Source organism: Alosa pseudoharengus, unplaced genomic scaffold, assembly GCF_046254945.1.
Source record: "Alosa pseudoharengus isolate Yale_2024_CS ecotype anadromous, Long Island Sound unplaced genomic scaffold, YU_APseudo_1.1 YU_APseudo_1.1_scf_15, whole genome shotgun sequence".
NCBI lineage: Eukaryota > Metazoa > Chordata > Actinopteri > Clupeiformes > Clupeidae > Alosa > Alosa pseudoharengus.
The window spans coordinates 11,764,095-11,789,889 of NW_027468620.1; the positions used below are offsets into that span (position 1 = coordinate 11,764,095).

General features: G+C 42.3%; 1 protein-coding gene across 1 annotated transcript; it reads left to right on the top strand.

Annotated features, from left to right (window-relative positions):
• Positions 1-358: 358 nt before the first annotated feature.
• On the top strand, positions 359-25,084 carry myom2b (myomesin 2b). Its single transcript, XM_076286465.1, has 36 exons — positions 359-430; positions 1,824-1,929; positions 2,987-3,041; positions 3,463-3,617; positions 4,049-4,135; positions 6,084-6,172; positions 6,618-6,668; positions 7,007-7,171; positions 7,914-8,075; positions 8,272-8,413; positions 8,796-8,995; positions 9,111-9,164; positions 10,029-10,156; positions 10,345-10,528; positions 10,717-10,891; positions 11,365-11,486; positions 12,695-12,882; positions 12,994-13,120; positions 13,381-13,559; positions 13,727-13,841; positions 14,580-14,742; positions 14,868-14,974; positions 15,363-15,407; positions 15,768-15,904; positions 16,364-16,508; positions 16,635-16,697; positions 16,896-16,963; positions 17,295-17,408; positions 18,203-18,290; positions 18,418-18,456; positions 19,457-19,562; positions 20,605-20,768; positions 22,269-22,305; positions 22,494-22,516; positions 22,691-22,746; positions 24,662-25,084. The coding sequence occupies exons 2-36, from the start codon at positions 1,844-1,846 to the stop codon at positions 25,082-25,084; spliced, it is 4,242 nt and encodes a 1,413-aa protein (XP_076142580.1). The 5' UTR covers positions 359-430; positions 1,824-1,843.
• Positions 25,085-25,795: the final 711 nt, after the last annotated feature.

Genomic DNA, 25,795 nt, shown 5'->3' on the forward strand with positions numbered 1-25,795 from the left:
CGCGTGCACATGCGCAATTTATAACCCACCAGTCTCCAAAAGGTGTTCGGTAAATTAGCCAATGATCCTTCAATAGGATAGTTTCAATTTGAGTGGTCTGCAGTGTCCAACCACTTTGTCTCAGAAAGTTCCCTGAGGCAACAAACTGATTTTCGATTTAAAATGTGATAAACACATTAAACAGAGGGGGGAAATATGTAGCATAATATCGTTAATTGATGCGCCGTGGTCATAGCTGAATCGCTCACTTCAAGAACGAAATGAGGGGGAAAGCTGGTGTAAATGCTATATATAGTCTTATGCCTATCCATAAATGGGATGCGACGGCGACAGCATTCCCTGTGGGTAATATTTTGTTTTCATCAGCGAGTGGCTCCCAAGCGGGTTGAGGTTGTTCCACCTCTACTTTGCTCTCCTGTAATCTCCCAGGGTAAGTTAGCCTGGCCTGTTATTGGGCTTTATTCATTTATTCTTGTAGAGCAATTCAGAGCTGCATTTATAAACAATGACGTCGTCTTTAGCGCTTTCAGATTTTTGGTTTGCAAAAAAGTTAATGTAGGCCTGTAGGCAGTGTCATGTTAGATATAGCCTATTTAGCCTAGACTTACAGTAGCCTATTTACTTTATTTGTTTAATTATGCAGGCTATAGGACAGTATAAGATGAGGCTGTTGAACACAAATGCATTGTGATATTAGTTTATTTGAGCCTAATAAAACACACAAAAATAAATAAATATTAGAGCATGGCTGATTTTTGATTTTACTTAAAAGAAACAATAAGCATATTTCTCAGTTGAGTCATTTTGTGAATATAGCGATGACGTTTTCACTGTATGGTACAAAGTGAAACCTCTTGTTTAATGAGTTCAAGTATGTGGGTGTTGATATTTCTGGTGCCTGAATATCTGAAGTGCAGCGAGTTTCTTGAACATAAAGAGCATGTAGGCTACTGCAAGTGATTCCTCTGCATGATTACCGTTGAAGAGGGTGGATGGCCTTTCCTTCACAAGAAAATGTCATTCTTTATTTTCCCCAATGCTTTATATTTATTGTTGTAGTGTTGGTTTATGTATTTCTTTGCAATAAAGTACAATAATTGGGAACATTTTGCATTTCTAATATAGAGTAAATATATTAGTCCTTGATTAATTTTTCAAACATATTTGAAAACAATAGTTTTTGCATTAGTGCTGGATTTACTAAAGCAAAAGGACATGTTAACAATCGCTGTAATTTTGGTGTTACTTTTGGTTTTATTTTTTATGCTTCACCTCTATCCTTCATCTCTGTTTCTCTATTTCTGAAAAATGTACAGCTGTTTGTACACTGTTGCAGGTATTTATTGTCATCAAACCTGAAATGGAACACTCAACCCAACAAACAATCACATACATTAAATTGTTTCTGGGACTTAGGCTATAATGGCACCTTTTACACCATAGAAATCATGAATGGCTACTGTAACATAGGTACCGGCCTTTCTTGACCCCCACCCCACTCCCCTGTCTCACACACCAACTTCTCCCCCACCAACCCCCAGCCTCTAATTTTAAACCAAGACTGAATCTACTTTCCCTCTGGCCAGCAAATATAATCTACAGCCATTTCTTGTAGCGCACCATTAATTCAGACCCTCTAGCCCTTAGGGCCTCTGAAAATTGAAGAACACAAGGTCCTGAATGTATCACTGGCCTACAATGTGGAGGACAAAACCACCACAAGCATATGCCAAGATTTCCATTGTTTCAGAAAAGTGGAAAAGTCTCATTTTAATTTAGAATGCAGAGATAGTGCATATTTGTATTCCTGACTTGATCTGTAGGTCCCTTGAAGTTTTCAAATATGGCTGCAACAGTTGCTGCCCACAAGCACTTGAGCCACGGCTGCCGCAGTAGTGAGTCTAAATATGTTGTCAAAGAGTACTCCAGGTAAGAGACAGGTTGGGAGGTCTTCGAGACTTTACTAAACAACCCGTCTTTGGCAGATTGTTTCAGCCAATTAACATATAACTTAATTTTGCCTCAATACCTAGAATAGTCCAAATAGTAACACAAGAATGACACATTAGTTTCTCAGTGCTATGCCTTTTAGTAGACGTGTTGCATAGCTTAACATTTACTCATTTTGACCTAATGGGTTTTAGAGCTGTATTCTCTAACCCTCCATGCCAAGGGTACCTTAATAATAATCTACTAGCCATGATATCTCTGCTATGTCAGAAGAATACACTCAATAATCTTTTATATCAATAGCATATAATGTGTTACTGTGCCGGTGACAGACAAGCAATTTTCACTGTATTAATTAATATGCCCATAACTGTGTGCTGTGGGCCTACTGCAGGTCAAAGCTTCACTGCATAGTCATGTTATTTGGCACCTTTCTTAATCATAATGCTAATGACATAACCTGATGTATCTAGATGTTTGCAGCATTATTTTAAATGTTAATATTTAAATTAATATTTACATGCGTATAACAATCAGTGGTTTTGTGCTGCTTGGGAACAGCCAATGTTATCTCAAGCATGTCATAAGACACAGTCACCTCTGTTGACACAGCAGGTGAGAGCGAGTGGTGCTTCATAGCCTACTTACATTGCTGTATTGTGCTTTTAAGCTCAGCACAGAGAAATGCATGCATAGGTCACTGTCAAGTTTGAACTCACTGTTGTGTGAGTGAAGAATAACAGTACTGCTGACTGCTTGACCAGATGTTTTCAGAAGAGTGAATTAAATTGCACAGAACCCACACCGCCTCTCAAAGTCAAGGGCATGGATGTTTGAAATCCCTTGTTTGAATGTATTAGCCTTAATTGATTTTTTTTCTTTGCATCGCTAAGTAGATGGTGTTGCTTTAAGATCATTAGGTTTATATAGTTACTCCAGTTGATAGAAAATGTAAAGTAAAATTGTGTAGTGAATCTTTCAAATGTGAAATGATCGATAATTACAAAACTTTAGTCATACTTATTTGTGATTATAGCTCTGAAGAAATTGCGGAATACAAACATCATTTCACAAAGACAATCCAGGACGTGGTAAGGGCCCCATGTGTCCTTTATGCAATATTGTACATGTTCAGACATTGTTGATTAGAGTAAGGGAGTATACGGATTGCATTATTTATATGAAATGATAATCATTTCAAATATTCTCCTTGTAAACCTGAGGATGTTTCAGAGGGAATTGAATTAAACTTACTTGTATTATTTGTTTCAATATATTTCAATTATGGCATGGCATCAACAATTTTCATGTTTCTTCCAGTGTTATAGCAGGAACTGTGCTATCTGTTTGTTACTTGTGTCCAGTTTTGTAGCAGAAACTGTGTAACTGTTTGCCTTCCTATTGTGTTCAGACCTCTTCTCTATATCAATAGGTCTACCTTTCACAAAGCATAAAAAGTCTTGTTGCGTTTTTTTTTGTCTGTCTACATAACACCTCTCTGTTCTCCAATAGCTGCACAAGAAGATGCCAGAGAAACATATACGTGAGGGGTCCATGATCAGGGGCCCCAGCTTCACGGTTAGGTTGAGATCCCACACAGTGTTCGAGAACACACCAATAAAACTCTTCTGCACTGTGCATGGATATCCAACTCCCATTGTCAAATGGTGAGTGTTTGATCAGTGCACTATTGTGGTGAATAGTGAAAAGAAGACCAAATATAGCATTATTGGAACTGCAACTGATATTATTAAAAAGGGCATGTTCATTTTATAGAGAAAAGTCATGGCTGAAGATTGAACTAATTGACATTCAAACTATTTTGTTGTGTGTTAAATCTGCATGCCTGGTTTTGGGGATTAACTGAGCCTTGTTGACAAGGCTGTTACAAGGTTATAAAGACCAATGTGTCTCAAACCTTTGGAGTAGACAGAGAGATCCGGTTCCTTTTTTGACTGTTTGTCTTGAAGGTTGAATGCACTCATGGAAAATGGCAGGTGGAAGTTCAGCTTTAATACAACAACAAGTAAACATACAGGAATATGCTAAATAAACTGAAACAAATGCACATTTTGTACTGTTTGTTGTCATTTTATAGGTATAAAGATGATGTCCTCCTTGACCTTTCATCCGGAAAATACCTAGTGGACGGCAATGCTGGAGTCAACACCCTTCTGATCAGCAAGTAATGTCTTAAGTTTTATCCTCTTTGTGCATGGCCTCAAGTACTAAACAGTATTCAGAAATCTGCATGTACAATGGACTGTGAACATTTGTACATTTATTGAGACAAACAGTTATGTCCCAGTTTTACCATTTACTAGTTTTCTCGAAGGGAGAAAAGTGGCCAGAATTTACATTTGTACACAATTAGTGAAGGTTAAGCAATTCCACTTCATAGCGGTATGAATCGGCATTTTCTTTATCACAGTGTCACAACATCCTTAGTGAATGGCTGTATCTTTGCCTACATCCTTTGCAATACACCCGAACCAGTGGTGGGCTTACTGACAACACGTGTGGGTCCACAAAAGGTAGCTGGGTGAATGGCATCATGCTTTTCCAATTTTGTCCAAGGCGAACTGGAGTACCGCCTTCGTCTTAAGGTTCTGTCAGCTGTTCATTCCAAAACGCTGAGGTCTGTGTCATTCGACACGGCAGCTCCTTAAAGAGGAACTGTATCTCTCTGCTGTCACTGTGTCAGAAACGACGGCACAGGGCCGGCCGGCGAGTCCGCTCTCCACACAGTCTGCCTTTTCCCATCAGAAAGTGAAAGGTCTATGGCGAAGAAGCTACCAACTGAGTGTTGATATTCCAAAATTGCTGAAGCCCTTTCACTTTCTGTAAAAACTGCTGCCCGACGCATGGTGGCAGTCTGGACGGAATGTAGAGAGAGTTTTAAAATAGTACTGTGGGCTTGAAGGTCACATTTCAGCCACTATTCTCACTCACCTCCCTCCTTGCGGCTTTGGCATGGTTGCCATTCACGTCTTATAGGTTCCCATGTTCGACATGTTTTGAATGTATAAGCAACGTCCTAATGGAGCCCAAGTCATTATCCCTCAAACTCCAAGCATTTGGTCACTGCTAACCGGTGGTGTGATTTAATGGGCTCTGTAAAGGTTGGCCAAGAAGGCACTCATCGATCCATATATCCTTGCTTTAATTATACTGTTATGAAGAGCGATTTCGAACACAAACATAAAAAGTCACAAAATCGAACTTTAAATGAATCAAAAACAGCAGATAATAATATTACTAAAACACCCTCCAGTCAACAGTATTCCCATATGGAAGCAAGCATACATATAATTATTAAACTTCCCTTTCTCACAGTTTGGTATGTATAGGTAAACGTTTGGATCAAGGTCCTCTGAGTTAGCTGTCATTGCATGTATTAATAGGAGTCTTTATTGTCCACTGCTGGTGGAAATTCATCTTTGGCCCCACAAACATATGGCACACACAAAAAGGACTATATAGCAGGTACAACATATAGCACACACAAACAGGATTTCACAGTAGGTACAACATATAGCACACCCAAACAAGATTTCACAGCAGGTACAGTACAACATATAGCACACACTAACAAGACTTCTCAGCAGGTACAACATATAGCACACACTAACAAGACTTCACAGCAGGTACAACATATAGCACACCCAGACAAGATTTCACAGCAGGTATAACATATGGAAACATGGAAATGTGCAAAAAAGGTTGATCTCAATAAAAACAACAATAATAAACAATATAAGTTAGTCCAAGATAACAAAGGTTCAGTGGGGGCAGAGATTATGAATTATAAAAACTCATACATTTTATTGATTTAGCAAAATTATGGATGATGGTATAAAAGATTTCTTGAAAATGTTTCTTGTTGATCTTCTTCCTGAAGGAAGTCTTCCAAAAGTGTGATGTAGTGGATGTAAAGCCAAAGTTTGTGTTTTGCACATATTTACACATGGCTGAATAATAAAGGTTATTAAGTCCTGGATGTCAGTCCCTTTACATGATCAAAAGTATGGATTTAACATGAATTAACACATTACTTAATTAACACTTCATTATCAACAGCAAGTAAGATTTTCTAGATTTTCACAACAGTGCTTTATTTTTGTGTCATTTAGATGTGCAATTGCGGACACTGCCATGTACACTGCTGTTGCCTCCAACTCTCACGGACAGGCCTCCTCTCAAGCCTCCATTATTGTAAAGAGTAAGTCCAGAACAGCAGTGAGAACTTTTGATGACTTTTGAAGCACCGTCTAATGATGTGGATTAGCTAAGCGTAGCGCCACCGAATCACTCCTCAGTTCCCACAATAATAACACTAAATCACCTCTTTAAAAAGTAATACATTTGGAAAGGTCCCTAATGACATGTCATTTGCAATCAGTGCATTATACAGTTATTATGGCATAAATAATAGTCATAATGTTTTATGGTTAAATGATAACTTCATCAGGAAAATGCTTAGTCAACTTAAACAATTAGCATTTAATGCAAATCATAATGGATGTTGTAGAACTGTATTCAAAATGTCCACCATACCCGTCACGACACTTTCGCTAGCAGTGTATGGGAGAATAGTGTTGTAGAAAATGACAAAGTAAATATCACATCCTTTGGGTTTTTAGTTGGTAACTCTTTCCTTTCTACAGAATTCAAGGAAGAAGAGGCTTCTTGTCCTTATGCGTGGACACCCTATGAGTGTAAGTTCTGTGCATAAATCTTGTGTTTGGCATTCAGCGTGTCTACGGTTCACAACATGGGTTCGATATTTTTCGCATTTTCCAATGTTTCTTGTTACCCGCAAGGATGCCCCTCAAATTCACACTAATGAACAAAATACATTTGCATGGGACATTGTCAGTGAACATCAGTAATAAATATATCCTCAAGTACTATTTAAGATATTCATGCCAAAAGATACAAATTGCCATATCAATAAAGATGCGATATTCATGCCTCTTCAGTTTCTGGAGGAAAATTGATGTGAAGATGTATTTTTTATATAAAATATGTTTTTATTTTGTTTTTGTTTTTTTAGTCGCCATTTTGCCTGAGATCAAATACACAAAGATTACCATTACCTTCCTGGAGACTTTCAAAGTGACTTTTGCAAAGGAAGGTGACAGCGTCACCATGGCTTGTAAGATGACCATTAGTCCAAATCTTGCCAACCTGCAGCCTGAAGCACTGTGGTACAGAGATGGTAAGGACATATTTTAGGTTACAGATTTGGTTTCAATATCTATGTCTGCTATGAATGTAATTCAGAGTGTGTGTGTGTGTGTGTGTGTGTGTGTGTGTGTGTCTACTGTGAATGTAATTGGCAGATGCACAGCCAGAGAAGCATCAGTGAGCCACAAAGGTGGCGGAGCAGATCAGAGCATAGATTGAACTAGCATAAATTCTTAAATTCTTTACTGTGAAATGCTCTGTATTCTTTAGAAGGTATTGTTATAATGCACATGTCTAGTGAAATTGTGTTAATATAATATACATGGTGGAATTAAGTGATCTGGGCAGTTTAGCCTACTCCTTACATTATGAGTTTGACAGTCATAGTGGAATTAAGTGATCTGGGCAGGTTACTCCTTACATTATGAGTTTGACAATCCAGATGTTGTTCAGAGAGCTACCATACAGTATCTGAGAAATTCAGTCAAATAGCCTAGTAGTTATATTTTTCAAAATTACAATGTACAAAAATCAGTGTAAAATGCATCAATACAGAACACTGTTTACAATTCTACCAGTACAACCTGCTCTGTCCCCATTCTTCTTCTTCTTCAAAAAAAAAAGAAGATAGAAATATAAAAAAAAGCTGCAACCTCCAAATCATTTTCTAATCGGGAGGAACACACCTTGTTCCCAGAAAAAAAAGAAAAGAGAAAAAAAAACCTCTCTAGCTCTATCTAAAGGCTCAAAATGTGATTTCTCTGCCTCCCCAGAGCACCTTTTGAAGGAATCAAAGTGGGTGAAAATGGAGTCCGGCGGAGGTGTCGCTAAGCTCACCCTTCCCCAGCTCTACAAGGATGATGAGGGCGTGTACACCCTCCGCATGGTGACAAAGGGGGGCGATGCCGTGCACAGCGCCTACCTCTCTGTAGAAGGTAATCTGTCAGAGAGTAATGGATTCTCTGGGCGGCCCCGCCGTCCATCGTCATTTTTAGAAATTCTATTACCCGGTAGCCATTACGGGGAAAGAAATTCAGAATCACACGACGTGGGTTGGCTCGCCATGGAGCCAGAGTCGCTTTCAATCTTCTTTCTTTCCTTCCTTTTTTCTATTTCTTTTTCTTCCTTCAGACGGTCCCCCACCAGTTCCTCAGGCACCTGGGGCTCCGATGGACATCAAGATCCATGATGCCAACAGAGATTATGTCATTGTGTCATGGAAGCCTCCGAACACCACCACTGAAGGCCCCATCATCGGATACTTTGTAGACCGGTGATTCCACTGACAAGCACTCTTTCAGTGTGAAAAGTGACAGGAGACTGTAGCTATTTATCTCCCGGTCTAGAGAGAATTTTACATTTTCCCTTCACAAGATAACATTGAAACAAAAACAACTAACGAACTGAGTAATGTAACAAGACACAGTCCGCTGACAGCAATAAACGATAAACAAGGCTATGTATCATCATCATCAGCAGTGGACAGGTTGCATAACAAGCAAACTATGTGACAAACATAGTTTAGTTCACCTACACCAAGATTCAGAGTGTTCTCTTCAGTGCATGGCTGAGAAAATACTTTAATCATTTGGGTTGCTTGGGCTGCCTCGACCAGATGGTCTCTTGTTTACTGACCTGTCTGCTTCCTCTGCCAGATGTGAGGTTGGCACTGAGAACTGGACACAGTGTAACGACTCCCCCATCAAGATCTGCAAATACCCAGTGTCCGGCCTGTTTGAGGGACACTCCTACTACTTCCGGGTCAGAGCCGTCAACTCTCACGGCATCAGTAGGCCTTCCAGAATGTCCGATCCTATCGCTGCTTTGGATCCGACCGAATTTGATAGACTTCAGGGTAATACAGGAGCCTTGCAGCAGGATGGCTTTTCATGCGTTTTACTCTTTGCAGCAGTGCATTGTCTACAGCAACTGATAGTATTCATAACTTGTGTCTTTTTCTGATTTTTCAGCCACAAAGTTGGGCGGCAAACTTGATGTTGTGACTTACATTGATGACCTTGAAGGTAGTATACTGTTCACAAATCAGTGAGTCATGTGTTTATATATGTCTGAGCTCATTATGGTGTTTTTGGTACAGGTAGTCATTATTAGATATATTTTACAATTTGAGCTTTAGCGACAGTCACGTTTCCATATTCTTTCCATGTTTATTTATTTTCTTTTTTTCTTTTTCAATAATTAGCAATAATTATGCAGTCTATAATTGGATCTCATCTGAGAGGTGCTAATTAGGTTTTGATGAGAATTCCATCAGGAAGGCAGCATAGAGCCATCTGTGGTATCTCTTTTTCCAGAGGTGCAACATGTCACCCTCATTTCAGCTTGGTTCTGCCTCAGTTTTTTGGACCACAATTACTTCTTATTCAGCTCTGGCTCAAAGTGAAATGGAGTCAATTTAGAATTCAATTTTTATTTCATGTTCGACACAAAAGACATGGAATAATCTGATGACTCAACAACATTGCAAGTTAATTAATTTTCCTCCTTTTATTCAGTTCATTTCCATAGCTCTTTCCAAAGTCGATAGTGCCAGCCCACTCACTGGTATTTTGATTGGCATTCTGTCATGTGGGTTCCATGCTAGATGTACAGCATATTTACTGCAGATTTCTACTCTTGCCATATGTACTGAGGCACACCCTCCCTTTTCCCTCAAATTGAAATGAACACATCAACCTGCCCCAGAGCTTTCAGCATGTGCCACAAAATAGACACCGCAGTGTGTGTAGCAACCATCGGATGCCATTAGTGTAACTTGGAAGTGCAGACCCTGTGACATTGCAGCTGACATTTCCTAGAGGTAATGCATGGCTGCGTGCTCGCTTCGGATGAGGACAGTAATTCGGTCTGATGTGCTTCGTCTCTAGCTGAGGGAAAAGCGCCCGGGGTGCCCTCCAACATCCACGCCTCCGAGGCCGACCGAACATATGTCGTGCTCAGCTGGACTCCACCTGCCTATCATGACCGCGCCCCCATGTGGTACTACATCGAGAAGGTTTGTCTTTTTCTTACCTGTGGGTATGGGGTACACGGGTGCACCATATTGCAGCGGAGCTAACGTCACTTTCCACAGTGATTATCAAGCTGGCTTGTTTGTCACTGAAGAACTCTGTCACTTCATATCAATCCTTATTTATTTGAACGAGATTTTTGGGGGGTTTATTTTGACCTTATTTTCCCTAGACTCTGGTGGGAAGCGGTGCTTGGCAGAGGGTGAATACTCAAGTGCCAGTGAGATCCCCCCGCTACGCCGTGTTTGACTTGGCCGAGGGCAAAGAGTACCAGTTCCGAGCACTGTCGGCAAACATGTATGGCACCAGCGCACCTTCTGAGCCCTCCAAGCCCATTCAGACCCAGGAGCTCAAGGGTAAGAGACGGCTTCGGGGTGATTTAATTAATGCCAAAAATCTCTGACCTCATTTAAAATAAAATAATAAAAAAAACAACAACTGTGGGCCGCTGTAGTGCAGGATGGCACTGCCGTTGTAGTTAATTAAAAATAATGAGCCCATTTTCCCCCTCGATTTTTAACGCACGGGGTGTTTGATCCGATAGGTGTGCCGTCCGCTCCGGGTCAGGTCGTCGCCACCAGGGAAACGGACACCTCGGTCCTCATTCAGTGGGCACCTCCAAAAGAGCCCAACAACCTCATCGGGTATTACATCGACTCGTGCGTCAAGGGATCCAAGGACTGGGCTTCAGCCAATCACAAGCCAAACAAGAAAACTAAGTATGTTGTTTCTTATCTTTGTTTGTTTGTTTTTGTTTATGAATCTGAATGTCATGATATTAGAGTGTGTCCTTCTCAGTGCTGTTGGACTCAATTATTTTATGAAATGCTTTAGTGATGATACTCCTGACCTTGTCTCCTTGTTCGAGGAAACAGATGGAAAACTATTTACATTTTAAAGATGTCAAGCATTGTGATTCACCATGCCTCTCTTAAACTCCTAGAAGAAGAACATTGTGCTGATTATCTTCCAGTAGATTTGCATAACACACATGCACGCACACACACACACACAGCACACACACACACACACACACACACACACACACACACACACACACATGCACAAATAGTACACCATGCGTGAGTTCAGCGCAGCCGTTTTCTCCCATGGTTAAGAGATGACCTCATAACTCTCCTCCTCCTCATTATGGATGTGCGCCCTGAAATATCCTCTCCCCTGGTTTGTTTAGGTTCGTGGTTCAAGGCCTGACTACCGGTGAGACTTATGTGTTCCGTGTTCAAGCCATCAATGAGCTGGGGCTTAGTGATGAATCCCAGGAGTCAGCCCCCATCCTTGTGCGTGCAGCTCTCAGTGAGTATTGGTGGAGGGAGGGTATCAGAGGCTGTGTTTGCAAATGTGGTCTGATGAATTATGTTTGATGTTCTTCGAGACAAGACCGATGCCAGCCTGGAAATTGAAAATGTTCAGCTGGCCACCTCTGCCACCACCGTACTCAGTCACACACACATATGTGCACACACTTGCACATGTACACCTAAGACACACACACACACACACACACACACACACACACACACACACACACACACACACACACACACACACACACACACACACACATTCTTCCAGACACATACATGCTATGGATATACGCAATAATTAACCCACTCATACTTACACACACACACACACACATATATATATACATATATGTATGTGTATGTATATTATGTAGTATAGATAAATATTATTTTATCAGGTTCATCTCGGAGTGAGGTATCAACAAAAACATAGGAAATAAACCTCTAAATTGGTGACCTGTTAGAATACAGATGTCAGCGTAATGTCAGTGTCAGCGTGTAATATTTCACAAATCTGTGAAGGACTACTACTCATCACACTATTATAGCACCTTCTTTTCCCCTCTAAATTAGTAATTTACCATATATGCCTAAGATTAAAGACTTGTCACTTCAAGAGTCAAGCTGTCTCATAGATTAGATTGGCCATTGCTTGGCAAACCATGCATTTTTGAAGCATCAATGCTGAGTGTTTAAACAACTGTTCAAACAGCCATGGATATAAATTAAAGGCAAACACTAGGAGCTGGATCAATATTAATATGCAGTGCGAGAAGAGAGAAACTCCCATCAATTTGGTCAGGTGCTTAAAGAGCAAACAAGTCTATTGAAAAATTAAATAGGGATGATCACAGATTGGTGATCAACCTGATAAAATCGTTGCCTGTTAGACATCTGGGATGTTGGGAAATCGATTTGTAAACGATGGTATGGGTGTTTTCCTCTGACAAACAAAATTGATAAAAAGATTCTGCATAATAAGAGATTATGCATAAACCTCTAGGACCGTTATAAATGGGGGTTCTGGTGTGAAACGGATTGGAAAAATCTTTTTTTCTTTCTTTTAAAAAAAAAAAAAAAGCAGGATATTCTTTTTTGTGATGAGAAGGGGCCTGTCAAGAGCAAAGCTGTCTGACTTTTTCCTGGACGTACAGTGTATTGTAATGACAGCGTTTAATCCTTCCATGTTCACTGCAGAAACACCATCTGCTCCTTACGACATCTGTCTGCTGAGCTGTGATGGAACCTCCATGGTTCTGAACTGGAAGCGTCCTTTGAAGTCAGGTGGTGCGAAAGTTAGTGAGTATTACATCGACAAGAGCAACCTGGCCAAGAACGTCTGGCAGGAAGTGAACATCCCCCCTATCACAGAGAGAATTTACAAGGTAGGCCTGACTTACTCCTCCACATTTATATACTTATTAGATTGTACTGTAGCACCAACAGCATATAGTGTGAATACAACTCTCTTAATAGCTCTGGTGGTCTTTTTGTAGGTTGAGAATTTGACCGCGGGTGCGTCTTACAAATTCAGGATTTACGGGCAGAGTCTTGCTGGACTTGGCGCTGCCTCCAAACCCAGCAGCACCTTCCAGTGTACCGCCTGGAAGATGGCAGAGCCAGGTAAGACCAACTGCGAAATGCCGTAAAGCTGCTCAAATTCCCATGCTGTCCAGGTTGTTTTCCTTTGTCATCACGATCGCACTCAAGCTGTCTGCATAATGAAATATTGTGTTGACAGGACTTGCCCATGGCATGCATTCAAAATGAGCTATTTAACAAGCACCTTCAGGATGGGTCTCTTAACTATGTGTTGTTTGAAAAGTTATTGTCACATCCTGTTTTTGCTGCGTTCTTAGTGCAGTTGTTGTTGTGATTGACAGGTCCTCCATATGACATGACCTTCTGTGAGATCAGGGACACCTCTCTGGTGGTGGAGTGGAAGGCTCCGGTGTACACTGGCGCCAGTGCCGTCACTGGCTACGTGGTGGAGTTCGCCAAGGCCGGCTCAAGCGCGTGGACCGCCGCCAACGAAAAAGCCGTCAATCACCGCTACGTCAAGGTAACTAACGTCCTCTAGAGAGGATCGGTGTAAAATGCCCCTGTATTTTGCGACCGCAAATAAAAGAAGACAACACAAGACACCTGCCTCTCATTATCTGCCTTTTCTCACTGCTGCTTTAGTATGCAGTCTCCCACTGTTCTTTACCTGTGACTTGCTCTGCTCAGGTGTCTGGCTTGGAGGCTGGCGCGTCCTACGTGTTCAGGGTGCGTGCGGAGAACGCAGAGGGCCTTGGCACGCCATCAGGCCCCTCCGACCCAGTGATTGCCAAGGCGCTGCCAGGTAAGCTTGCGCGCCAGCGGGATGCTCATTTCAAGCCTGGGCAGATATTAAAGAACATGAAAGCATGAGAGAGAGAGAGAAAGAGAGCGAGTGAGCAAGAGAGAGAGATGAGAGAAAGAGTCCCATCCCACCCCACCTGACACAGAAGGGAGCACCACTTTGTGTTCCAGAGAAATAAATAGAGGAGTGTGTGTGTGTATGTGTATATATTATATAATATATATAATATGATATTCATTTTACTCAGGAGTTTCCTCTGTATGAGAATAGGATAATCTGTGTGGAGAGCTGGGTTGTGGTGGAAGGGTATGACACATCAGCCGTGAGTGATTTCAACAGTCCCAGGGAGGAGTCGTCTGTGTGTGAGTCGATAAGGAACATTTGCGTGTGGGGGGAAAAAAAGCCTCTGACTCATCAGAAGGTGTCAAATGTTTTTATTTTTTGAGCTATTCTGCTTCTACCAGCTTTGGCCAGCAGGGTGCAGTATAGAGTCATGTGGTGAGGCTCTTGTCAGAGTGTATGGGAGAAAAACAATAGCAGGCAGGAACTGGCCAAGAGATATGCTATTGCTGAGTGCCAACCCTGAAATAAAGAGCCGACTAAGTCAGAAAAAAGGAAACTACCACATGCAAATCCCCCATGCACACAAAAGCTCCATCTCAGCCTTTCCTTTAAAAAAAAGAAAGAAATAGCTTCGTTGTCAATCAACCTCCTACATGTCTCCCTCTCATTTCAAAGGCACCCAGGAGATGAAGTGTGGTGTGGATGAGAACACAGGCGACGTTTATCTGTCGTTCGAGAGTTGTCAGATGACTGAGAAGACTGAGTTTGTGTGGAAGAAGTCCTACAAGCAGATCACTGACTTCTCCAAGGGAGTTGTTGTGAAGACACAAGGCAGCACGTAAGAATTAGCATCAATGTGTCAATGCAGGTCCAGTGTGATTATTAAGCAGCACTCATACTTGTGTTTGGGTTATGTGTTGAATTTACCTGCGCCCCCCCCCCCCCCCCCCTCTTTTTCTTTAGCTCAACACTGCTTTTCAAGAATCCTGACAAGGAGGATGTGGGAACATTCTCAGTCGTTGCTACACATACAGATGGTGCCTCAGCCAGCTACAAAATATCTGCAGAAGGTAAGGCCTGTAAATATATTATGACCAGATTGTTATTTATTAATACTATTATACTGTGTGTGGGCTGAAGCAGTGCTATGGAAACACACACACACACACACACACACACACACACACACACACACACACACACACTCTCTCTCTCTCTCACACACACACACACACACACACACACACACACACACACACACACACACACACACACACACACACACACTCTCTCTCTCTCTCACACACACTCACACTCACACTCACACTCACACACTCACATACCCACACTCTAGATGCTTTTCTAGATGGCAATAGCAAATGACTATAATCATAAAATGATTACACACAGTAAAATGTTGATTTTATTATCGTTTATGAATGCCATGCTCCATTGCAGAGATGCAGAAAATGCTGGCTCTGAGCTACGACATCCGCAACCCAAGTAAGCAAGCTCTCTCCATATCACCATCTTTAGTGTACACCACTGGTGCATGCACATAACACTAATCTGTAAAGCTTTTCCTCAATAGCACCCATTAAATATTAATAAGATACTGTTTATAGTATACTGCATATATGTGTGTGCTCACGGGGCCATTATTGCCAGTTATCTGAACAGAACAAGGAGGTATGTTGTCTCTCAAAAATGCTGACGTCTTCCACACACATTACTTCTAATGTCAGCTGATCCCCTTGGCTCTCTAAATGTTTATTTAGAAGGCTTCTGGATGGAAATTTCCCTGAGCCATAGTGACGTGCCGTTGCCGCCACAGCCACCTCTCTCTGTCTCTCCCCCTGTCAGTTATTCCTATGAAGGCAGAGATGGCATACAAGATCCTGGAGAGGGGTCGCGTGCGCTTCTGGGTGCAGGCTGAGAGCATCTCCTCTGCCGTGACCTACAAGTTCTTCGCCAACAACAAGGAGCTTGCCAACTGCCAGGTAAGAGAGAGAGAGTGAGAGAGAGACAGAGAGAGAGAAAAAAAGAGAGAGAGAGAGAGAGAGAGAGAGAGAGAGAGAGAAAAGAGAGAGAGAGAGAGAGAGAGAGAGAGGGGGGAAAAAGAAGAAAGCGAAGAAATGGCATTTGTTTAGCATGCCTTTGTGGCTGTGATGTTTCTGCTGTCGAAAATTGGAAATGCAGCCCATCCAGCGGCCTAGCCCAGTGTGCTCTCCATTGTTCACTGACTGTTTTAGAGCAGTCATGACAAGACGAAAGCAGGCCAGGAGCGACATATTTTTTAAAAAAAAGGGGGGGGGTGGTATACTCCCTAAACAGCAGTCCCTGGAGAGCAAATTTATTTCACCAGTGCAATCAAGAGATGATTCTTTCTTCCTTCATTTGGTTTGAAAATCCGAAATGGAAAAAAAAATGAATTGAAGAACTCTCCTCTGCTCTCACAGGAAACCAAGATGAGCCATGATGCCGCGACTGGCGTCATTGAGATGATTTGGGACCATTTCACAGAGGAGAGCGAGGGCACCTTCACTGTTCAGATCCAGGACGGCAAGGCCAAGGCCCAGTCCTCCCTGGTGCTTATTGGCGATGGTAAGCTCACCTGTCTCAGGGTTACCCAGTGCCAATCAGCTGGGATGTTGACATGGGGTATAGCGCCAGGAGAAGTGTGGCATTGACAGATTCTAATCCTTTTGTTGTTTCTTTGGGCGATTTCAGCTTTCAAGGCTGCCTTGGCCGAGGCTGAATATCAGAGAAAGGAGTACATCAGAGTCAAGGAAGGTATGCTGGAAGAACACTAACTACCACCGTATCTCAGAAATTACAGTGCAGTAATAGTTGCATAATCTTTGTAATTTATGCCTGTTTTGAAAGAAAAACTGCAACCTCAGTAAGTTAATTTGCTATCTTTCCTGTGCGCTCATGTAGTTAGTTGGCTCAAGAACAAAGGGCTGGAATGTGATCTGTAATTCTCCCCAGGTCCCCATTTCAGCGAGTTCCTCTCTGTTCACGTCGGCGATGACTGCTCCGTCTCCCTCGTTTGCAAGGCAAGTCAGGCACTCGCCTCACTCGCAGCCCCCCACTATTACATTTGCCAAAAGACTGAGTGAAAATAATGGCCTCAGTTATCGCTGATGCCTATCTAAATGACTAATGCTCTCAGCGCAATTCATCTTCGTCACAGGGATCATCATTGTTCTCCCTGTGCCGAGAGGCGTCAGAGCAACAGTGTGACAGATGGCGCTTGTGTCGACGCCACTGCCATTTCCAATCTGCTTGGACACTTTTGTCCCTGGTTCATGGTGGCTCCTCCTTATCCTCCTCTCTTTTCTCTATCTCTCTCTCTCTCTCTCTGTCTGTCTGCGTCTCCTTATGCAGGTGGCTAATCTAAAGAAGGAGTCCGTCTTCCACTGGTCTAAGGACGGCGCCGAAATCGTCCCTGATGTGCCGGCAGACCTAACATCTGGAGTGTGCAAGCTCCCCCTCGCCTTGGTAACTGGTCCTCTCTCTCCCTCTCTTTCTCTTTCTTTCTCTCCCTCTCGTGGCCTCTGAGGCGTGAAGGGCCTGTGTGTGTGTGTGTGTCTGTGGGGGTGGGGGGGGGGTTGTCTGTTTGGGCCTGGATGTTGTGGGGAGAGGGTGTGCTGTAACATGACACACAAATCCCAGTTGTCAGTTTCCCTTTTCATGTTCTAAAACAAACTGCAACCGTTACCATAACATTGAGTGTGATGCCTGGGCTTCCACTGTTCCTCCCTAACATTCCTGGTGTGGAAGTGTGTGAGTCTACATGGGAATACAGCCTAACTCACATGCATAGACTCAAATATTTGGCCGAGTGCATCTTGGAGAAAAATGTGGATGCAGTTAAAAAAAAAAAAAACATTTATGAAAGCAATAGGTCAAACTGTGGGATATTCAGCTGAGCTGGAAATACATGGTTTTCACTGTATCCTGGACAATAGACTGTTGTTATTTGTGATTATGGTATTTCAAGCAATCACAAGCCCTTTTATGCAGTCAACTGAAAGCATTAAAATCAGTGGTTTGCATAATTTGTTCAGCCAGTGAAATTTTCATAATGCACCTGTATTTGGTGTAGCGTATGTAGTACATGTTATTTCAGAGCATTTTGGTCAAACCACTCAGAGTTGTTTGCAAGGCGATGTTGTACTGGAACAAATCTGTCTTAAGCGCTGATGCTTCAGTGATTGCTGCCAACTACTACCTTTCACTGTCTCACCACATGCCTCACTGAGTTTGGTGTGTGTGTGTGTGTGTGTTTATAGTTCTCCAAGAAAAATGTTGGCGTTTACAAGGCTTCCATCAGTGATGACAGAGGAAAAGACGAGTCTCACATCAACATCTCTGGTGAAGGTAAATCAACATGCTCTTTGACTTAAACCACACATTTATTTCATGGACATTCTACAGCAGTGCGTATTCACTTTCATGTCAGGCCTTATCAGGGCTTAACAGGCCTTATTCATGTTTTGTGTTACAGCTTTTGATAATGTCATCAATGACCTAACTCGTCTGGCTGGTAGGTACCATGTTATATTTTTATTTCACACGTGTTTCCCCCATAGCATACATGAAGTGTATCACATTGCAATCTGTTATGTTTCTCCTCTCGAAAGGCTTTTATATGACAGTCTTATTGATGTTCAGCTTGTCTGGATTGATGAGTTTGTTTTCATGGTTGCTGTTTGTAAATGTATTGACTTGCAACTCACGGCAGGGGATAACAATGATAAAATTGCAGGTTTACCAGTATGACGCATGTTTACTTGTGGCCATATTTCAAGTGGTGCACCGAGGTGTAAAGTCTTAAAATCCTCAAATCCTCCAACATCCGCCCCCTTACAATCCAATATTTGGTTCTGACCACATATGAAGAATGTAACCCTCAGTTTATCTCTTTGTGCATTATGTGTTTGAAAATCTGTGGCATAAATCAGGACGACCTAATGTATAATGAAATAGCACACAAACAGCTAGGCTGTGCATATACTAAAGCTACACTACAGTCTTCTGTGTGATAATGCAAATTTAGTGCTGTAATCCTCGAGAATATGCACAATATGTAGACATTCAGGCGATAGCATCAGGGTATTGCTTGGTTCTCTCGTTGCTAGGTACATAGTTCCTGGAGAACCTTTTCTTTGCCACAAATTGGGCAGAGGAAGCTGAGCGGCTCATTAAAAAAACTATCCCATTCTTAAGGGAACAACACAGGTCACCTTTATGAACCGGTGAGTGAGTAACTAATTTGTTCCTGTCACCACGACGAGGGTTTTCATCTACAACAGGCCGTCCCAGGAGCTGCAACCTATTCGTGAAAGCAATCACGAGTTAGTCTCATTATGGAGTGCACCCCCCCCCCCCCACACACACACACACACACACACTCACACACACTCACACACACATACACACACCTTCACACACCCTCTGTTGATACCTCATAAGACGGAGAGACTAATTGTCAGCCCAGATGAGCTTGAGTGGGTGACCCCCCCTTTCCTCTCCTGTCTCCCCAGGATCTTCTGCGGCCGAGCTGAACGTCCACAGCACTGCTGAGGGCATCATGCTCCAGTGCCGCATGAAGTACTACACAGAGGAGATGAAAATCCAGTGGCTGCAAAAGTATGAGTCTTTTTTTTAACCTTATTTATTTATTTCTTTATTCATCTATTTATTTGCACATCATTTTATTCAAGATCACTAAGAAAAGCAAATGTCAATGTAACAATGTAAAAACGCTGTATATTATTATACATTTTCATAGTTTTCCTGTGCCGTTGAGAGTGTGTGAGGGAGAGAGGGAAATATATAAATCCAGATGAATGCAAAGCTACGTGGCTGACGTCCCCAAAGGCACAAGTTGCACTGCACCTTTAAACATGACTTCAGAGTCGCTCTGAAACCGCCTTTTGTGTGAGGCAAGGAAGGAATCAGGGAAAAATAGTGGTGACAGGAGATTGCATTTGTGTGTATGTATTCTCCACCATGTTCTGATACAATGCAGATTTATCAGATTTCAAGTTACCTAATGCTTTGCCCAAGGGCGGATCATGTACCCAGCAGAATACCGACATGAAGGATAAGCATTTTGCCCTGGGTCTCCGAGTAGAGCTGTTCTTTACAACCCCACGTCAAGTGAGAGCCAGTTTTGTCAACACATGCGGGGGCCTTCAATCTCATTTTGAAGTGGCTGCTTCAAGTCTTCCCTCTTATAAGCATTCCAATGAAGCTTGTTGTCAGTACCACAACAGCAATAGTGGATACCTGTTTTGAATATGTTGCTGCATGGTTAGGATAAATTAGAATCAGAGGAGTGGTAAACAGCTTGACCTACCTTAGCATAGACGACATAGGTTGTATAGGCTGCGTAGGCACTATTGGTGTGAGAGGTTATTTTCAGGCAATCAGACAGAGAAGAAATAATCTGAAAATATCTTCAACTCTCTTTTGAACTGTAAAAAGCTTTTTCTTCATGGCTTGGCCGACAAAAAGAGTCAAGGAAGCAGTGGAAGCACACTAATCTATTTTGTCCATTCTTGTGTGTGTGCGTGTGTGTGTGTGTGTGTGTGTGTGTGTGTGTGTGTGTGTAAGCATGTGCATGTGTTTCTGCTGAGTATTAAAACTCACTATATATACTTCTCTATATCCCTCTGTATTGTTATAGGGACACCAAACTGTCTGCCTCTGAGAGACTTAGAATTGGCGGCACCCCAGCCATGGCATCCATTGAGATTGTCGAGCCTGTTGACAAGGACAAGGGTGTTTATCACATTCAGATTACAGACGCTGAGAAGACATATACTCGCACCATGGACTTCTCTGGACAACGTGAGTTATGTATACATACACATATGCTTATACATTTGCACAGATAATTATTACATTGGCATGCCATCATAAGTGCAAATTTGCTATCCAGAATTCTGATTAAACCAACAGTGTTTTAGGGGGAACATGTATGGTTTACCACCAGTAAGCCTGGGTGGAGGTTTGAGACTTTGCCCCCTATGAATCTTTAATGAATAATAATCCCTGAAGGAGTGTGGTCTGTGAAAAGGGTTTGTTTTCCTCCCACTGTCCTTAATGATGGAGCTTACTGTTAGCCTTATCATGTGAAGGACAGTTTGAATATAAGCAGTCTCATAAGCTGGCGAGACTATTTATTTTTACTCTACTGTTCTCTTGGAAACATTGTTAGTCATAGACATAATGAAAAAAAACACACTAATGCTTGGCACAACACAATATAGATAAATCTCCATAAAGGAGTTTGTTGAATAGTTTTGTTGCACCTGCCCCAGGTTTAGGTTTATTGAATTCCACCAAATCCATTTTTAGAGGACACTCCCAGGAACTTGTGGATCTGGATCCATTGTGATATGGCCAAACCCATATCACTGATTGAGGCCACTCTCACATTGGGCTGCAACAAATGACAGATTCTATGGTAGATTAATTTATTATATTCTCAAATAATCAATTTGTTTAGTCTGTAAAATGTCATAAAGTGTTAGGCTTAGGGAAACAGTTATTGGCATTTTCTAATTAAGCAATAACCCCCCGAGAGGCCGTACTGTAGGTTACACTGATTTGACAACAGCTAAGGGGCGTTGTTAGGCACAACACTTTCCTAAAACTGTTGCTATAAATACCTGGCAAAGTTTTATAAAGTAAAGGCACAGCAACAAGAAATGTAACGACTTATTCATAGAAAATCATTCTTCCGCCAAGAAATATATTTCCTCTATCTGAATAGAGCTCTGCTCCACTTTATTCTATTCTATTCTATTCTATTCTTTTCTATTCTATTCTATTCTATTCTATTCTATTCTATTCTATTCTATTCCGTTCCGTTCTGTTCACCTGCTCTTGTGTGTTTGTGATTGAAAGGAAAGGGCCATGGTTGCAGCTGCTTACACAGAATCGCAGGGGAAGAATATTTAGGCACATCTGGGGATGGACTTGCAGAGGGAAAAGGGAGGGGGGGGGGGGGTTCGATATCAAAGGTGCCATCCCAGCGCAGGCTGGAGTCAGTCAACAGACTGTTTGATGACAAACATAATCAAGGGCTGGCCTCTGACAGGTCATGCGATTGGTGGGATGGTGACAGTAATGAGCAAGTCCTATTCTGGGCCACGGCAGAAAAACAATGCCATTAAAATAATGGGAAATTATTTTTTATTATTTTATTTTTGTCCCTCCCGCTCTACCACTGTTGCCTCCAGGAGAATTGGCTCCAGGAACTGAAGCAGAAAGCTAATTTTTATTCCTTTCCATTAACACTTCACTTTAATCTGTGTTTCTCTCTCTCTCTCTCTCTCTCTGCAGTCTATGATAACGCCTATGCAGAATTCCAGAGACTCAAGTAAGAGCAGCATGTGTTCTGTTGTGTGAACTGTGTAGGGCTCAGCGCTCAGTCTTTGATGAGGCGAGGTAGAGATGAGGGTTTTTTTTAGCAATGCAGAGCATGTGCACAGCTAGTCAGACCATGGGTAACATATTACTCTGTGCTAATGACTCCACTAACAATGCCATTCTTCTCTCACCTTCCAGAGCCGAGGCATATGCTGAAAAGAGTGAGTATGTTCTCTGGCTTACGGCAATAGCTGGTGGCTTTTTTAACAATATCCCCCCGCAGACTTAGTTAAGCAAAAAAATAGGCAGACAGATAGATAAATAAATCTGGAAAAAAATAGGTCTAACACACATGTGTATGTGTGTGTGTGTGTCTGTGTGTGTGTGTGTTTCAGATCGTGGTAAGGTCTGTGGTGGTCTCCCAGATGTGGTCACCATCATGGAGAAGAAGGTGAGACGTGAAGTATTGATTTATTTTCAAAGGTCTATGTGGCATCAGCCAGTTGGTCCACAACACAATTACTTGTGGATGCTGGGGCTAGTCAAGGCTTGGGGGGGGGGTGGTTCAGGGGGAGGCAGCAGCACCAAGGTGAATAATTCAAAGACAAGGAAAAACACCTTGGGTTCAAGGTGAGGGGAAATGGGCAAGCTCTGCAATGATTTATCAATAAGCCAAGGTTGGGTTTATCATGTCGTCGTCCCCCACAATCGTGTGGGTCACTCATCACGCCACTGTTTGCCTGCTGGGGAGAGGGGGGGGGGACTCAGTGGCTGGACACCCTTTGTCAGACTGTTATGGGAAACCTGTCAGGAAAACGTCTAAGCAGGCATTTGTGATTATGTGTCAGAGCTGCATTTTTTTTTTTTTTAAATTAAAGCCGCATTAGCAGGTCAATATTTCTTATTCAGTTTTAATCTCAGCAACTTGCTGATTTAGGATCACAGTGGTGTGTAGGACTCAGATGGCCAAGGGCCTTGAGATATTACATTTTTAGTATTACCCTTGTGGATTTATGCAGCATTCTGAAGCGTTGAGTGGAGTTAAATTATGCACGCCGAAAAGAATATGAAACAATAATATTTCATTCCGAGCAAGCATCAGCATTAGTGCTGTGTTGCACAGTTGGAAGGATGATCAAGGAAGTTAGAGTGCTAGCAGTGTGCAAGTAGACGTCAGAAGCATCCTGACATCACTCTGTGTAAACCTGTGTGCACAAATGATGAAACAATGTAATTTGAAAGCTTCTTAACATGAAATTGTGAAGTATTTGGGGAGTTCATCATCTACAGGACATAATATTATTAAAACATTCAGAGAATCCAAAGAAATCTTTGCAAACAAGGGAAAGAGCGGAAAAACAAATTGGATGGCCGTGGTCTTTTGGACCTCAGATGGCACTGCATCAAAACCAGACCTGTTTCCAGACCTGTTATTGTATGGGCTTAGGAAAATGAGACATGATACAGAAAATACCACCGTCTTACCTGGGCCTGAGCTTGTTTAAAATGGACTGAGGTAACATGGAAAAAGGCGCTGTGGTTAGACTAATCACAATTTGCCATTCTTTTTGGAAATCATGGACTCATCTGGGCTAAAGAGGAGAGGGGCTATCTAAGCATCCAACCTTTCCAACTTGTTTTGGTCCTCAATTCGAATTGAACATCTATGACGGTGTGGAGGTGCATTAGTGGCTACAGCATGGGCATCTTGCACATCTGGCAAGGCACAATCAATTCAGAATGATGTATACAGGGTTTGAGCAACATATACTGCCATCCAGGCAATGTTTTTTTCCAGGGAAGATCTTGAATATTTCAGGAAAACTGCCAATATGAATTCTGCACATATTTAAACAACAGTATTTCTCTATAGAGTCCAGGTGCTAAAATGGCCTGTCTGCAGTCCAGACCTGTCAAATTAGGTGCATCATGGTATGAAAAACTTGATTAACATGATACTGTTGAGCAACTGAAATCCTATATCAGACAGGAATGGAACAACATTTATTCTCAAAACTCTAGCAACTGGTCTTCTCAGTTCCTAAACATTTACTGAATTTTGTTAAATGAAGAGGTAAAGCAGTACAGTGGTAAAGATTCCCGTCCCAACTTTTTTCGAAACAGGTTGCTGACATGAAATTCAAAATGATGATATGTTTTCCATAAAATAGTCATTTCATTTTCAACATTTGATATGTTGTCTATGTGCCTTTTGCTGCCAAATATGGGTTTACAAGACTTGTATTCTATCACATTCTGTTTTTATTTGCATTTTACACAACGTCCCAACTATTTCTGAATTGGGGTTATAATTGCGTGGCCAGGGAAGGTTATGTTCTGAAGGGTTCGTTTTTTGCTTTGCTCAGACTCTCAGCCTGACCTGCACAGTGTGCGGAGACCCCAAGCCACAGGTCAGCTGGTGCAAGAATGACCAGGAAGTGGAGCCCGGCGACCAGTACGTCATCTCCATTGACTCTGGCAAGTTCGCCAGCCTCACCATAAAAGGCGTGAGCATGGAGGATTCCGGCAAGTACACCATGACCGTGCAGAACAAGTATGGCGGCGAGACGGTGGACGTCATCGTGAGCGTCTACAAGCATGGAGACAAGATTCCGGACATGAAACCCGTGCCCATGGCCAGGAGGATCCTGCCACCCGTTCTCCCCATTGTGATCCCCACACCCAAGTCCGCCGCCCCCACCCCAGCCCCGCAATCCGCCAAGTCTCCCACCCCACCCATCAGCCCCAAATCCCCCACCCCTGGTCGCAGCACCCCAAGGAGAAAGTAATCTAACGCAGAATAAAAATAATCTGTATTTAAAACAATGAAGGAATAAAAGGAAATACTGATGCATAGAGGTGATACAGTTGTAGTGTGAGTCATTGTGTAATGAGCAATGCACACATTAATAGGGATCATTTTTCAAACAGGATGCTCCATGGCTTCGCTGTAGTTTCCTTTAAATATACAAAGCAGCATCTTGAAGGATAGAGAGAAAAAAAGTAGGAGTGAGTAGGAGGGGAAGAGAGTGGGGTCATGCTATATTTAGTGCACTTGCCACCACACTGAACAGCGCAACAGTTTGTCATCTTGGTGCTCGAAAAAGAGCTGAGAAGGGCTCTGATGAATTTTGCTCCCACTTACCTCAGAGGTGCTCCGGTTAAAAAATGACCAGCTTTGATGTTCAGTTTATTAAATCTCTGTTTTAAAAAGCCGCACTTTCAATTAGCCGGTGGAATTCTGAAGCGTTTACTCTCACCACGGATGGGTAGGCCCAGAGAGCCGGACCCCCACTTAGCCCCTAGCAGCGAGCACCATCCCCGTCGCCAGTAAATCTCGTTACACCCCCACTGCCCCCGTGTTTCCTGCTTTTGTGTTAATAAAAGAAGTAGAAATCACTTCGGCCGTGTCTTCTCTGAGCTGTATAGGCCTACTGTTGGCTGGCTCCCTTTCTTACTCCCTCTCTCTCTCTCACACACACACACACACACATTCTCTC